The 14,503-nt window shown below is 39.6% G+C and overlaps 1 protein-coding gene across 1 annotated transcript; it reads right to left on the bottom strand.

Moving 5' to 3' along the window:
• Positions 1 to 1,673: 1,673 nt before the first annotated feature.
• LOC117403333 (protein LBH-like) lies at positions 1,674 to 13,921 on the bottom strand. Its single transcript, XM_034005403.3, has 3 exons — positions 13,604 to 13,921; positions 10,333 to 10,435; positions 1,674 to 3,925 (listed from the first exon to the last, which is right to left on the bottom strand). Exons 1-3 carry the CDS (start codon positions 13,630 to 13,632, stop codon positions 3,719 to 3,721), a joined length of 339 nt encoding a protein of 112 aa, XP_033861294.1. The 5' UTR covers positions 13,633 to 13,921; the 3' UTR covers positions 1,674 to 3,718.
• Between the last annotated feature and the right edge of the window lie 582 nt (positions 13,922 to 14,503).

Here is a 14,503-nt window from a genome sequence, read left to right as displayed (position 1 = left end):
ACCTAGAATGGATGACATTTCTATCCAATAGGAGTCTCATTTCCATTCCTGTATTAAAGAGGATAGTCAACACCATCTTTGAGATATCACGTGGCCACAGGTCCCGAGTAATAATAAGGAATGTGCAGAGGTGGCACTTGAATATAGAGCACCTAATGATGGGAATGGTCAACCAGATCATAAATGAATGACATGTGCAAACAGAAATTCTTTAGTGCTTTATTGAACTATGTAAAGCGGGACTGTGTTTGTAATATTAAAGTGTAAGTGCTGATGTTTGATTTGCAGGTGTTATACTGCAAATGTGTTTGTAATGTATTTAGTGCGAGAAATAGAACTGGATTGTGTGTAGACCCTCTTCTAAAACAAGACCCAATGCACTATTTGAGTACACAGCTGCTCAAGACACTAATCTGTATACATTCATTATGTACAGCTGTGGCCAAAAGTTAGAATTTTAGGATTGATACAATGAAGATATTAAAAAAAAAACTTTATGAACATAATTTAGAAACTTCCCAGCCATTAAAACCTTTTATTTAACATCATGTAATCAAAGAAACTACAAAATGATATCACAAGTCTACCAGAAGCCATAATAGTAGTATAGTATTTCATGTTGGATTTCGAAATGTAACATTTTCAATTTTTGTCGGTTTTTTATTAAGTATATGGAAAATTACAAAGTGTAATGTCATTCACTGTGTTAACATAACATTATTCAGCAGGGTTCATTCGACTTCTTGGAACAAAATGAGTTCATTTTACAAGGTGATGCAACACTTTTGGTCATAGCTGTACTGTATAATCAAATCTCACCATTGGGACCAGTCAAAAGGACCAACAAAATGTGACCTTAGTGCAGTCAGCTCCCAGTAATCCAAACCATCTGGGACCCTAATCAGAGTTCTGACCATAATCTGACCATACTAAAAATGCCTTCTCTAGTCATTGTTTTTTCTATATACTGATTTGTAATCAATAATCTCTTGTGGCCCATTGAGAATAAAAAAAAAAAAAAAAAAAAGTTGTGCAGATCACTGAACTCAACAGAACAGTTACGATGCTACCGTGATAATCAGCAACAACCGTTTGAATAAAACATACAGAAACTGCTGTAAATGTGTTATCCCTGTTTTGGCCTCTTTACACTGGTTCCCTGTGCAGTATAGAATTGATTTTAAGATTTTGCTGTTAGCCTACAAGGACCTGTATGGATTAGCACCTAGTTAGTTGCAGGAGTTACTGACCCCGTATCATCCAAACCGGACTCTGAGATCACAGGATGAGGGGCTGCTGGTTATTCCTAGGGTCAACAAAAGCAATACAGGAGGTAGGGCTTTTTCTTGTAGAGCTCCTAAATTATGGAATGCTATGTTTGTCAGGGTAGCTGGGACTGTTACAGTTTTCCAGTCAAGACTAAATGCACTTTTATAAAATGGCTTTTTTATCTTGGTGGGTTTTAATGGAATTTTAAAATTGCTGCTTTTGTATTATGTGTATACTGTTATTTAAATGGTTATTTACTTGGCACTGTCTGGTCAGCAGAGAATACCTTGAAGGCCCTGATGGCACGCCACTGCAGAACATTTACCTAGGCAGGTGCTTGAAGCAAGAATGAGCAGGTTAAATGAAGAACCTGGAAAGAGCAGGAAAGAGGCCAAACACAAAACTTGGAAAGCACTTCCAAAACGTTTATTTACAAACTGTCACCATGACAGAAAAGTGGTTTGAAAAATGCCAGCTATCTCCCTGAGCATCAAAAAAAAATAATACAATAATCTTATATATAGTACAGAGAAATGTACAGAGTCATTTTTTGTTCAAATAACTATCAAGATACATTGAGAACAGCAAGATCATAAGATTTACATAAACAAACATTTATAGAAATAAAAGGCGACAGGTCACAGGAATGTGCAGGAGGATGGGTGGGACACAGTGGTGAACTGGTCCTGCTTATACTGGCTGCATTCCACAGGAGACTTCCATTTTAAACTGATGTGTGGCATCACAGAATAACCAATAGCTACCAACTTGGGAGAACTCCATTCACTCATTTTAGCAAGTTCAGGACAGGTACTATTCCTAAAGCAATATAAAAATCGCCCATCTGCTCTGTCGGGGTGGTAAGTTACGTTTAGCAGGGCAAGGGTTTTACTACATGGGATGTTACCGAATTGGCCAGATTTAGAACTCCTGCACATTCCACCCACATTGCTGTCCAACAAGCCTACCCTCTGCAGATGCTTTTAAATACCTGAACCCCCTGACCTGCAGCAATTTAACATTGTCTGGAGTCGAGCAATAATCGTACAGAGCAAATTCGGCAAAGCCTCCTGTATCTGCCAAGTCTGAGGGGCGGTAAAAATTACAGTGGTTTTAATAGGGATGCCAGTGCAGTATTGGAAACAGACTAGTTGGGATGCAGGTTACAGTCTACCTTGACAACCTCCCACACTCCTTTCAATGCTCTGATGCGAGGAGCCAGAGTGAGCACAGTCTCAATGACCACAATCATATTTGCCCGTTATAGTTCTGAATGAGACAATGTGAAAAAAAAAAAAAAATCACAATATTTTATAGTTTCCTCAGTGACATTGCTGAATAAAGAGAGAAGTTATTGCTGTCTTGGAGGTGTGAAACAAAGCTCTCTCCACAAGGCTGCACACATTTTGAAGAAAAAAAAAAGTGAACAGGACAGCAAGCCACAGGTTCAAACCAGCAATGTGCTGGCAGTGCCAGGCACACTCCTTCCTGATTGAGTACAGAGTACATCTCAGACCAAAGGGTTGTCAAACCTGTTTAAAGCAGTTAAAGGGGGCGTGGGAGAGTAGGATTAAAGGACTTCACACACACACACACACACACACACAACATGGGTGAATTCATTCAGGGTACTGCGATCGTCACTGTAGAAAACGGTTTAAAAAATATGATTTATTGTATAGCACTGATAAAATAAACTTCCCAGCCATTAAAACCAGGCTGCATTAATACCACAGGAAGGTTGAACCCCCACTTTCATGGGCTTGTACAGTACCGAGCTCACAAAAGTTCTGGGAAGGTCTGGGTTTCCAGGATCTGCATGGCTGTGGAAGGAGGGGTGGGGGGGAAGAGAGAGACAGAAAGATCTGTAAAGATACAGCAAGTATCTTTACAACAATCCCCAATCCCAGAGGTTCTACGTTTCAGCTTTGCTTACCTGTCACCACCCCCACCTTTGTCAAAAAAACCCCAAAAGAAAACACTATACTACCCACCGCTGCAGCAGCACTCAAAATACACACCAATTTTTATTTGTTATATTTATATTTATAATATATATATATATATATATATATATATATATATATATATATATATATATATATATTACACATATATATACACACACACACAGAAAGAACAAGTCCGATAAAGATCTCAAAAGAGCAGAAAGCAACTTCCTACAACAGGAAAAGCTTCAGCTCACGTGTCGTTTTGTGAGAACTGCAGTCAGCAGACACACACTCCACCCCAGCAGGTGTGCACAGACACACACAGTCAACAGGACGTAGCAGAGTGTGCGAGTGGAAAAGAGTTTATAAAAGGTGTGTGAGCCCTCACAGAGGAGGGGGGTGGTGAAGGCAGGAAAATGTGTAGGGGTCACTGTGCAGGCCGGTTCCCTCTCTCCTGCCCTCTCCTATGTCCTTTGTCCTGGTGCTTCAAGGGAGCTCTAGGACGGCTTGTCCTTGCCCGTCTTGCCAGGCGCCTCCTCGCACATCTTCTCTTCCTCATGTTCCTCCTCCTCTACCAAGTACTCCTCGGGGGGCCAGCGCAACTCCCCACTCTCCACGTCCCCCTCTGTGGGCTCCACCACAATGGAGGGCAGGCGGTCCTTCAGCTTGCAGCAGCGCTCAAAGTCAGACGGGTCTGGGAAGATCTGCACACACAGAGACAGAGAGTTTTTAAAAGTGTGGGAAATGGTAATCAAATACACACACACCCATGGGATAGAGCCTTTCATTGGCATCTGATCAAGCACTGATGGGTTCATTGACGTAAACCCCTTTATATCCAGTCTCTAATTCTGAGTTTGCTCTAAAATTTGCTACAAATTAAATGTCACACGATTAAATGGGTTTGCAGTACTTAAATGGCCTCCTGTTCTTCAGGGCAGTTGAGGATAGTGCTAGAAAAAGGCAAGATATCCAAGTTAAATATTTAAATTACACAACAGCACAACCTTTCCAGCAGTGGAAGGCATGTGGGAATGAGGTTTGTTCTGCCCAACCACTGTCCACTAAACTCGATGGAATAAATGCACAGCACTGGGCTATCCCTCAGTCCACACGGCTTCACTTCCTAATCGTTTGAGGTTTCATATGGCAGCATTCCATCGACAATGGGTTAATGAAGTCCACATGGAGTTGTAAGACCCTTGAACTAGTATGTTATTCCCCTATACAACTGCCTCACTGAAAACCAGGATGCGAATAGTGTGTGAGCCGGTAAGAAAAGTTAAATCAGGATAAACAGACTCATCAGATAGGAAAGCTTTAAGGTTTCAGTAGGGCAGGTTGCCAGTTGGAAACAAAGCAGCAGACTGGCATGCTGGCTTCAAAATGTTTCATACTTTAATAGTCAGCATTAAACGGTTTATTTTTTATAAAATACGTACCCAGATGATTTAAATGCCTGTGTGGCATGAAGAGAACAGGTATTGCTATTATTGAGGTTAGCTCAGATAATATGCAAATTAAATTCTGGCACGCAGGTTAGAACTGGATTTCTGCCAGTAAAATACTGGCATTATTGAAAATGTAGGTGTATGCCAATGCAGACAGAGATCAAGGCAGCCCTTTTATCAATGCCAAGTTGTACCGAACAGGCTGCAGATCCTGGTTAACTGTTTATTAGCGTAGTTCGGTCTCCCACAGCCACATACAAGACCGTTACGTGCTGTAGCTTTTATCACCTGTTACCAAACAAAACATTATGCCCAAATGCAAACACTACATTTCACCATCTAGTGCTCTCAGATGCAGGGGGACGAGGTCTCTGAGCAGGCAGCAGCACTAACCACTTCCTCCAGACCACCCCAGAGCCTTCAAAATCGAGGCTCAAGTTACAAAGCCACTTCACTACTACTGTGGGAGGAAGGAAAAAAATAAATAATGAAATGCCCAGAATCCTGGCTGCAGACGATGACAAGACACCATATAGCAACTACCGTAACAAGCAGCAGCAGCACAACGTGGCAGAGTGGCTTCACAGGCAGCAATGTGTTTTATTGGCTTATTAACAGCAGAGGATATTAAGAGATCTGAGATTGTGTGCAGCACTCTAGGAATGGCCTTAAATGGTCCAACAGTGTGAAAGGTTATCTGGCACCAATTCAGATCCAGAACATATATTATCAGCAATCTCTTGCTTGCTAGCTACTGTAAGTAATTGTGAAAGGTTACCCTTTTAGTAGAACGTTTGCTGTCCACAGAGCCTAAACCCAGTAGTTTTCAATCTATTTTTAGGAATAAAATAAAATTGGTACATCCATTCAATTTTGCTAGACTGTTCATTTACAAGTTTCAGAGATATGAAAACTTTGAAATCCTTCACAGTAAGTGATTTAATTGCACAAGATTCCATGGTTAGATGATGAGCTGATAATATCTCTTCAGCCAAAGAATCAGCCACAGTAATTTAAGAGCAACGTTACCATTATGTAAAACAGTATGTAGTGTGAGCTTTGTACTAAAGCAGGGTCAGCTGTTGAACAAAGTTCATTTCTCAAACTGACCATTTAAAAAATATGAAAGCAGAACACACAGAAATGCGTGCGGTCAGCTGGCTTGCATTCCCTTCCTTTCTCCCCTGCTCCGGCCATGACGTACAACGACCTTCAAACTTGATTATTTTGACCTACAGCCACAAACACACAAGCATTAGTTCGTAGTGCTTTAGGGGCAAAAACGGTGTAAATAACCCTATCCAGGAATCGGGTAACCCGGTTCTAGAAGGCCTAGAACCGACTCTGAATTCTTCTACCCGATGTTATATATATATATATATATATATATATATATTATGATAAACCAAGGGGTACAGTAAGGAATGGAAGGTTCTGAGGGTGGACATTCAGAATGGAGGTTACTCTCACACAAAATGTCCAACAAATTTGCCCGAAATGGCCGACACACACAAGATGGCCGACATGGAAATCTGCCCATAACAGGACCCAGAATGAGGCTCAGGGGTGGGTTGGGAACACCTGCAGAGGGTGTGGCCATAAATAGGCCTGGTTTGACAGAAAGAGAGAGAAGTAGGGAAAGACACCAGTGTGGTGTCTGCGAGTAAGAAATAATTCTAAACCGTCTGACAACCTGTATAACCTGGACTGTTCTGACAAACCTCCTGGCTGGATTATAATTATTATTATTATTATTATTATTATTATTATTATTATTAAGTTTATTTAGCAGACTCCTTTATCCAAGGAGACTTAGAGACTAGGGTGTGTGAACTATGCATCAGCTGCAGAGTCACTTACAACTACGTCTCACCCAAAAGACGGAGCACAAGGAGGTTAAGTGACTTGCTCAGGGTCACACAGTGAGTCAGTGGCTGAGGTGGGATTTGAACCGGGGACCTCCTGGTTACAAGCCTGTTTCTTTAACCACTGGACCACACAGCCTCCTGAACCTGTATGCTATTCCCCTATACAACTGCCCCACTGAAAACCAGGATGCGAATAGTCAGAGCCGGTAAGAAAAGTTAATCAGGGTAAACAGATTCATCGGATAGGAAAGCTTTAAGGTTTCAGTAGGGCAGGTTGCCAGTTGGAAACAAAAGCAGCAGACTGGCATGCTGGCTTCAAAATGTTTCATACTTTAATAGTCAGCATTAAACTGTTTATTTTTTATAAAATACGTACCCAGATGATTTAAGTGCCTGTGTGGCATGAAGAGAACAGGTATTGCCATTATTGAGGTTAGCTCAGATAATGTGCAAATTAAATTCTGGCACGAAGGTGTTTTAATCATAGTAGATTTACTATCGCATACACAATGGAACTTCAGTTTAAAATGTAAGATTCTTTTCGTTATATATATTTTTTAATTTGACCCAAGAACCTGTGGTGTGTACCGAACTTTGTATTGTTAAACGACCATCCCTCTGCCTGAACCCTGGAAGACAATAAAAGTGCAGGTACAGTCCTGTTTAACCCTGAACTGCTGTTGTGTGTGGTTGGTTTGGTATCTCAAGATGATTTGTGTACAAATTTGACTTTGCGGACCTCACTTTGTCACACATATTTATAAATAAAAGCACAGTAAAGTAAGTAGTCAAGAGCTAGTGTGTTCTCCCACGTATCACAGCACAAGTGCTGAAGGGACAGAATACAGCTCAGGCACATCTAATGCCTGAAAGGATTACTACCACTAATCTGTTGCTCTTATTGTAGAATTAGGAAGGATATTTATAAAAAATAAAAAATAAAAAAATAATTTAAAAAAAGCGCTCTACACAATGGATTTCTAAAAATAACGCAGTCAATAGATCATAAAGACTTGCTCTGACAAAACAAACTGCAGAGATTCTTGGACAGGCGATACATGGTGTGCAGCCCTCCACAAGAGAGCTTTGTATTTGGCAATCAAATCTGCTCAATTTAGCAACTACTTTCATCAGCAGGGTGAAAAAATAAAATACATAAATCTGACTCCCAGCCCCACCCCCCTTTCTGTTTTGTTTTTGTGAATTTGCAGACTGCCTGCCATCACACTGCGAGGGCACCCATCTGATAAAGCAAGATAGCTGTGAAGCACAAATCAGCCATGCATCTGTCATTATGAAGTGTATATACCATGCAGACAGGCAGCTTAAACATTAGCCCTCCAACTAAAAAGAAATAAATAAAATAAAGTGTACATGAAAAGATTACATGTATAATACATTCTGTACTATATAAACTATAGTGAGCCCTGCAGAAAGCTGGGAGTACTACTGGGCAGGGAGAAACTTAGGAGCAATTCTGCAGATACAAAACTCTAAACATCTGGGCACAGATCTGAACTTGCAAACAGAACACAGCATAGGGGGTTTTGTCAGAGCTTTGTATTTTGTAATTAATGTTGATTAAGGCTGTAAATATACTATGATTAAAACAACTGGTTTCACAGATCCTGAAAAACACTAAATCACGGACTAACTAATATTACTTTACAGCAGGTAAGGTAGTCTAAGACTGGTGCTAACTATCGCATACACAATGGAACTTCAGTTTAAAATGTAAGATTCCTTTTGTTATATATATATATATTATATTATATTATATATATATTTAAATTAGCGTTTTGTAAAAATCGTTTTAGTCTACTATGCATTTAGGATTTCAGTTCACGATTTGAACCTTTACAGCCTAGTTACGCTGCGAGGATGCCAGCGACTTCAGGACAGACATGTTTTTAACACTCCCGAAGCTCCTTCCAAGAGGTGATTTCCTCTGCATCTCTGTCGTTTACTTCCTGCCACCTGCTAATCTGCTATCAGAAGAGGTTACCTGAAAAAGCCCCTCCATCTAAACAAGAACAAGCCCTCTACCAGATCAGAGGTGGTCTGTGCTTTGTGCCGGAGGTACAGAAAAAGCAAGCATTTAAAAATAAATAATAAAAACCCACCACACACACCACAAAATGGAACATTGTTAGCTGTAGAAATGCACCCAACATATTGGGCCTTTCAAAAGATGACTAAGATTATGTGTAAAATGTCAGAACATTTACTTGTGTGAGGAGGGTACACTGAACTAGTGTTTGGGTTTATGTGACGAATTAAATTGAACAAAGAGAATTTTAGCAAACACCATTGATTAGGTTCACGCAATTTAGTGAGATATTTATTGTAATAATATTTGTAATAAGTGTAATTACATGTATTGTAGGATTGCCATGTCCTTTTTACACTCATGCAACACTGTGTTAGATATAAGTCAGAGTGCATTGTGCAGCAGCTCACCCTCTGCAGTGGTTAACGTCCAGATCGCAGTGTTGAGGAGTGCCTTCACTAAACTGTCTAAACATTTCTATTTGACCTTTCTACCCCAAGAAATGAAGACAGTTCATCATCCAACTAATCTGAGGAATTCAAGCCATTCAGTCCATTCAAACACACTTTGCAGGAATGTGTGCACTCTGTGCTAAAGGATGGTTGAGTAAGCTTGGCATCTTTGTTCTGTTGTGAAGGGCTTTCCACAGCAGCAGAAACATAATGAGAATTGGCCAAACAGAGCCTCCGTTGGTCTCGGGGCTGGAGCAGTCCTATATCCGACACCAATCACTCGATATGGGGTTGCTAGGGGACAGGTTGTTTCTCTGGGTTAGGATCTTGTGATTTGCTACCCAAGTAAAACAGCAAATGAACCAGCTAATCCACACAGTCCTCAAAAGAGCACATTTACTGTTGTGTGCACATGAAACAAAACGGAACTTGGCAGACATCACCACATTTGGTTGAAGGTGCTTCCTCTTTAAATGTCATTACGGTTTCTTCTTTACCTCCAATTTTGAGTTAGTACCATTTCTCTAAATCTGCTTTTACCTGGACTTAAGCTTGCCTGGAGAATCCCAAGTGCTGGGACCAACTGTCTTCATTCTAAAAATGTCAACTTTTGCTAGCCCATCCTACTCTATATAGTGTAGAACCAAAAGAACCACCAAGCATGATCAATAAAATAGCAAGGAGAGAGTAAGAGACACTTACTCTCTCCTTGCTATTAAATGGCTTAACATTCAGTAGTACTAGTAGGAAACTAAACTGTGAATCATGGACATGCCTACTTTCCTTCATGATCTCATTCTGGATGCTGAATATTACACAGGGGATCTAGCTACTGGAGAAACAACACTGGAACCAAGGAAACCTCAGAGCTATAGGATGGAGTCGAAACATCATCCAAAGAGAATGTGTGCGATTTAAAAGCAAGGTGCAAAAACTACAGCACTTTTAATTAGGGGATAAAGACACAAGCTTAACTGAGCTTTTCTCCAGAGGCTTAAAGAACTTGAAAATGACGGTTAGCCATTCTACATCTATTAGATGAACTTGCACATTCGCTACAACACTAATATGCTTTTACTTTGTGTACAGCATAACTTTTAAAGTTATGAAAATTGAAATGTAAGCTATCCCTTTTAACAGCACATTAGGTCCTAGGGTAACAGACTGTAGAAAACCTTTTGTGCATGCCAGGACAGAGTACTGGAATTGTGACAGAGGGCTTTGTGTTTGGGATAAGGATTTGAGAGTAATCCCATGTAAGACTGGGTAAAGTGGGTTGCAGGGGCTTACCTGGTAGGAGAGGCGGTCCTTGCTGGGACTAAGCCGGATGTCATCCATGGTGACGTTGCTCATCATTACCTCAGTCATGTCAGTGGAGCGCAGGTACACAGGGCTGCAGACAGAGATAACGTGTCACACAGAAATAGGAATTCAATAAACATTTCAATTCTCTCAAGAACTACAACGCATTGCACACACGCAGGAAACCACTACAGGATTGGTAGTTCTATTTCTTTATAAAAATACAGATAGGGTTGTATGCGGTATGAGCTACAAAGCAGTACTACCAATAGCTCTGCATAAGTTCCACTAATATTAGTACTCTAGCTCAATAGCAACACTGGCATTTAAAAAAAAAATAGAAAAAGGAGATTACACCCATAAAGGGATTGCAAAGTTTCTGTTACTCTCAAATTAAATGTATTGATTCCTGTCAGATGTGCTTTTCCACCAGAGATGGCGCTGCAACAGTAGGTAGTCTTGTCCATGCACTTTCTAAATGTATTAAAATGTTCTCTCCCCCCCTCCCCCCATAGCACTACAACTAAAAAATAATAATAATAATAATAATAATAATAATAATAATAATAATAATAATAATAATAATAATAATAATAATAATGGTAAACAGTCACTGCAAAGACCCCACTGTTCTCTAAACACAGTACCATGATGCATGTGCAAGGAGGAAAATCATTCTGAAACCTTACTGTGGGCGTGCAAAACAACTTTACAGGGCTTGGAGAATTACAAGTTAAAATATTAATCTATGCCCGCTGCGTTACTTTTTTTTTTTTTTTTTTTAATACACTGCAGTCCAAAGCAGGGAAACCAAAGCATAAATAACAGTTTGAGAAGAGACTAGAATACTTTACGCCATTGCTTGCTTTACTCAACCTTCACACACATCAACATGGTTTTATTATTGCCTGGTTTAGACTGGACTCCGATGTTCAATGTTAATAAAAGGTGATCACCAGCCCCTTTCTGGCCATTACATTATTTTCACCCCAACTGAAATACACTTTACACAGGTTAGAGAGGTGGTCTCAAGACTAAATAGGCAGCTCTTCCATAAAACTCCCAATAACACAAAGATAACCAGAGAGAGAGAGAGAGAGAGAGAGAGAGGAGAGAGAGAGAGAAAAAGATCTGTATATCAGTCCCCAAAGATAGCAAGCATGTTGACTCACAAAATCCTTGCATCCCATTCCCAGTAATGCAGCTTTAAACCTTACGTTGTAGCTATGACACAATGAGCTACATTTACATCACCGTGCCTTTATTAGAAGAAAGCTGTGGTGATGGCACCAGAAGAGAGTTAATACCTGATTTCAATCCAAAGGGATTGAATCTGTCTCCTACCTTTCACATTGGAAACACAGAACTGACCTGAGCCTGTTTAAAACCCCCTTGGGTTACACATCAAGACAGACCAACACAGGCAATACAGTAAATAAGTACTTACTCACTGCAACCTTAACAAGACCTGAAAAACATGATACTTTCTTTAGTCTACGCAACATATTGTCCTGAATGTACACTATGTATCGTGATACATGACCAAAAGCATCACAGGTGTTGTGATCATATTGTAGTGCGACCTTTATACTAGGATACATATTGTATCTTGATTCGTGACATTAGTGTATTGTTACACCCCTACTAAGTACATAGCATTTGACTTTACTGGTAGTTGAACAGCCTTTTAAAATATTTTATCACGGGTCTACTAATCTAGTTACCGTGATGTATGCAAGTCAAGCAAAACTGCACTTCATTCACATCCTAGCAATGCGCTCTCTACATTCGCTCTACCGGCTACAATTGCATCCAACTGCATTATTGATCCTGAAAACTGCACCTCTTTGGTACCGTAGTTGAAAGATGACTGTTTTATAGAAGGCTAGCGAGCTGCGCTGTACAGGAAAGCCTATCACAGTGAAGAAACTGCGGTTCCATTCGCAGCATACGACTCATTAATTGCCATCCATCAGATTACCAGGGCAAGGTTGAGTGCTGTACAGATCTATCCAGGCAAAGCGTTTATACCTGTTCGTTGTGATCAGGAGAACTAAACGACCATTCTAGGAGTAAACTCAAAAACAGACCGCTATAGATAGATAGAGATATAAATATATATGTTAAGGTAAAACTTTTAAACAAGTCACCCACACAACTCCTAACTGCACCTATAGCTTACCAAAAAACGATTGTTTCATAACGCATCCTACATTTTTATGTTGATATAGTCTGTTGAACACCACCGCATTTTCTTTCCGTTAAACAAAATGTCTACTTTTTCCATGCACATAACATACGGTTGAGGATGGTGCAGCTTGTAGGCTACATGTGCATTAGATTTTTCCATTTTCTATATGACCTTTATTCTCTGAAACATGTGCTAATAGTAATACTGTACTTCTAGTCTGTTTTCCACTTTTATAAAAACAAATATACCAACCACTTTTGCATGAAGTAAATCATAATGTGGAGACAAATGCGTCACTTAATATGAACAAAAAAGACACTTGGCTGTAAAACAACGGAGGTTTACAATATGTAGCTTCCCCATTGAGACACGCATCTGAATCAGTCAGCATTAGCGCTATACATTAGTCACCAACGACATTATAAATGCCAGTATAACAAATTTTGGTTTTTTTTTAGAAAGGAAATGTCAGTCAACCCCAAAGCACTTTCATCGCGTAGTTTACAATTGAAGCTGAATGCAACCAAGTAAAAACTACTCTCGAACCTTAACAGAAATTGCCTTTATTTTCAACTTTATCTGAAATCGCATTTTAATTTATATTAAGAATGTGTATTATCTTAATAAATAAATAAATAAATAAATAAAATTACCTACTACGATTACATTGTTTATATGTGATCAACGATGTTCATTAGGAAGAAATAAAATATGCATGATAATCTAACGTGGACTGTATCGTGTAAAAAAAAAACCCCAGAAGTTTCATATGTACGTCCCATGTTTAAAAAAAGAAAAACTCCGCTTGTTGCATTTCACTGCCAAATCCTGCTAGACTAGTACATTGCAAAATAGATTTTTGTAACACGAGAAAATTAAGAACAATCACTGATAAATCTACTGCAAAATTAAGCAGGTTGGCAGTGACAGTGACAGCGACTGTGTCCTCTGAAGGCAGTTACAATTCAAATATTTAAATATTTAAACCCCAGACAGAGAACATTCTTCTATCATTCACTGTCCATCTCGCGGAGGTGCGAGCGAGTCAAAAGAAAGGCAGGTACTCACCAGTGAAGCGGAGAAAAATAAACAGACATGAATTCTGAACTTCTATTGGAGTGAAAAAACAAGAAAAAAAAAAGGATGTACAGGTGTCCTTTTCCTCCTTCTTTCTAAGCCGTCCTTCAAGGTAAGATTACCGTAAAATAATACTACTAATAATAATAATAATAATAATAATAATAATAATAAACTTTGCAAGTCGCGGGCTGATATCACAGGATAAGCTGAAGTTTTAATTTTATTTTTATATAAACAACTGAAATGCTATCGGTGTGCAAGGTGCGATGCAGTGCAGTCCAATACAGCCACTCAACCGCTTTATTGACTGATTCAACTCTAGCTTTCAGCAGACCAGTATCCGATATTTATACATGAAGGGGCGTGTCCATCAGTGGAAGCTCCTCCCCCCTCGCTCAGTGCAGAAATATTCTTCAATGGCAACAGGAGCAGAGAATGCCAGCACAGCTTGTGTCCAGCCAATTAGATTGGAGCAGATTCCCGATTCACAGAAAACACACACACACACACACTCATGCATAGAATGCGAAACATACGCAGAATCATACAAGCATACTCATAGTATTCAGAAAACATCTGAGTTCCAGTACATGCACAAAACTGCAATGTGCATACAATCAGAGACATAGTTTTATGGATAAATATTATAATACAGTACAGTACAGTACAGTGTCTCTGACAGTACTGTGCTATAGTATTTCCAAATAATCTCAGTGTTAATGTTTGTTCTTGGTTATTTCTACCTGTTTTTTGCTTTTATTCCCTAATTGTTTTCTGCTGTAGTTTAGGTTTGGGTGAGACTAGGTGAGGCTGTATTGTGTGGATCGTGCTGCTGATTTGCCAGCAATGTCAATGAGAACCTGCAGGTTAATAGAGGACTGGATAGTA

The sequence above is a fragment of the Acipenser ruthenus genome, chromosome 5, assembly GCF_902713425.1.
Source record: "Acipenser ruthenus chromosome 5, fAciRut3.2 maternal haplotype, whole genome shotgun sequence".
Classification (NCBI taxonomy): Eukaryota; Metazoa; Chordata; class Actinopteri; order Acipenseriformes; family Acipenseridae; genus Acipenser; species Acipenser ruthenus.
The sequence above is the reverse complement of the archived record's forward strand: the minus strand, read 5'-3'. Positions and strand labels throughout refer to the sequence as shown.

Coding starts and splice junctions, on each gene's coding strand:
- LOC117403333 (XM_034005403.3), bottom strand. CDS start 13,632: ATGTCTGTTTATTTTTCTCCGCTTCACTG. Junction 10,436..13,603: donor TATTTTTCTCCGCTTCACTG/GTGAGTACCTGC, acceptor CTCTGTCTGCAG/CCCTGTGTACCTGCGCTCCA. Junction 3,926..10,332: donor AGGACCGCCTCTCCTACCAG/GTAAGCCCCTGC, acceptor CTGTGTGTGCAG/ATCTTCCCAGACCCGTCTGA.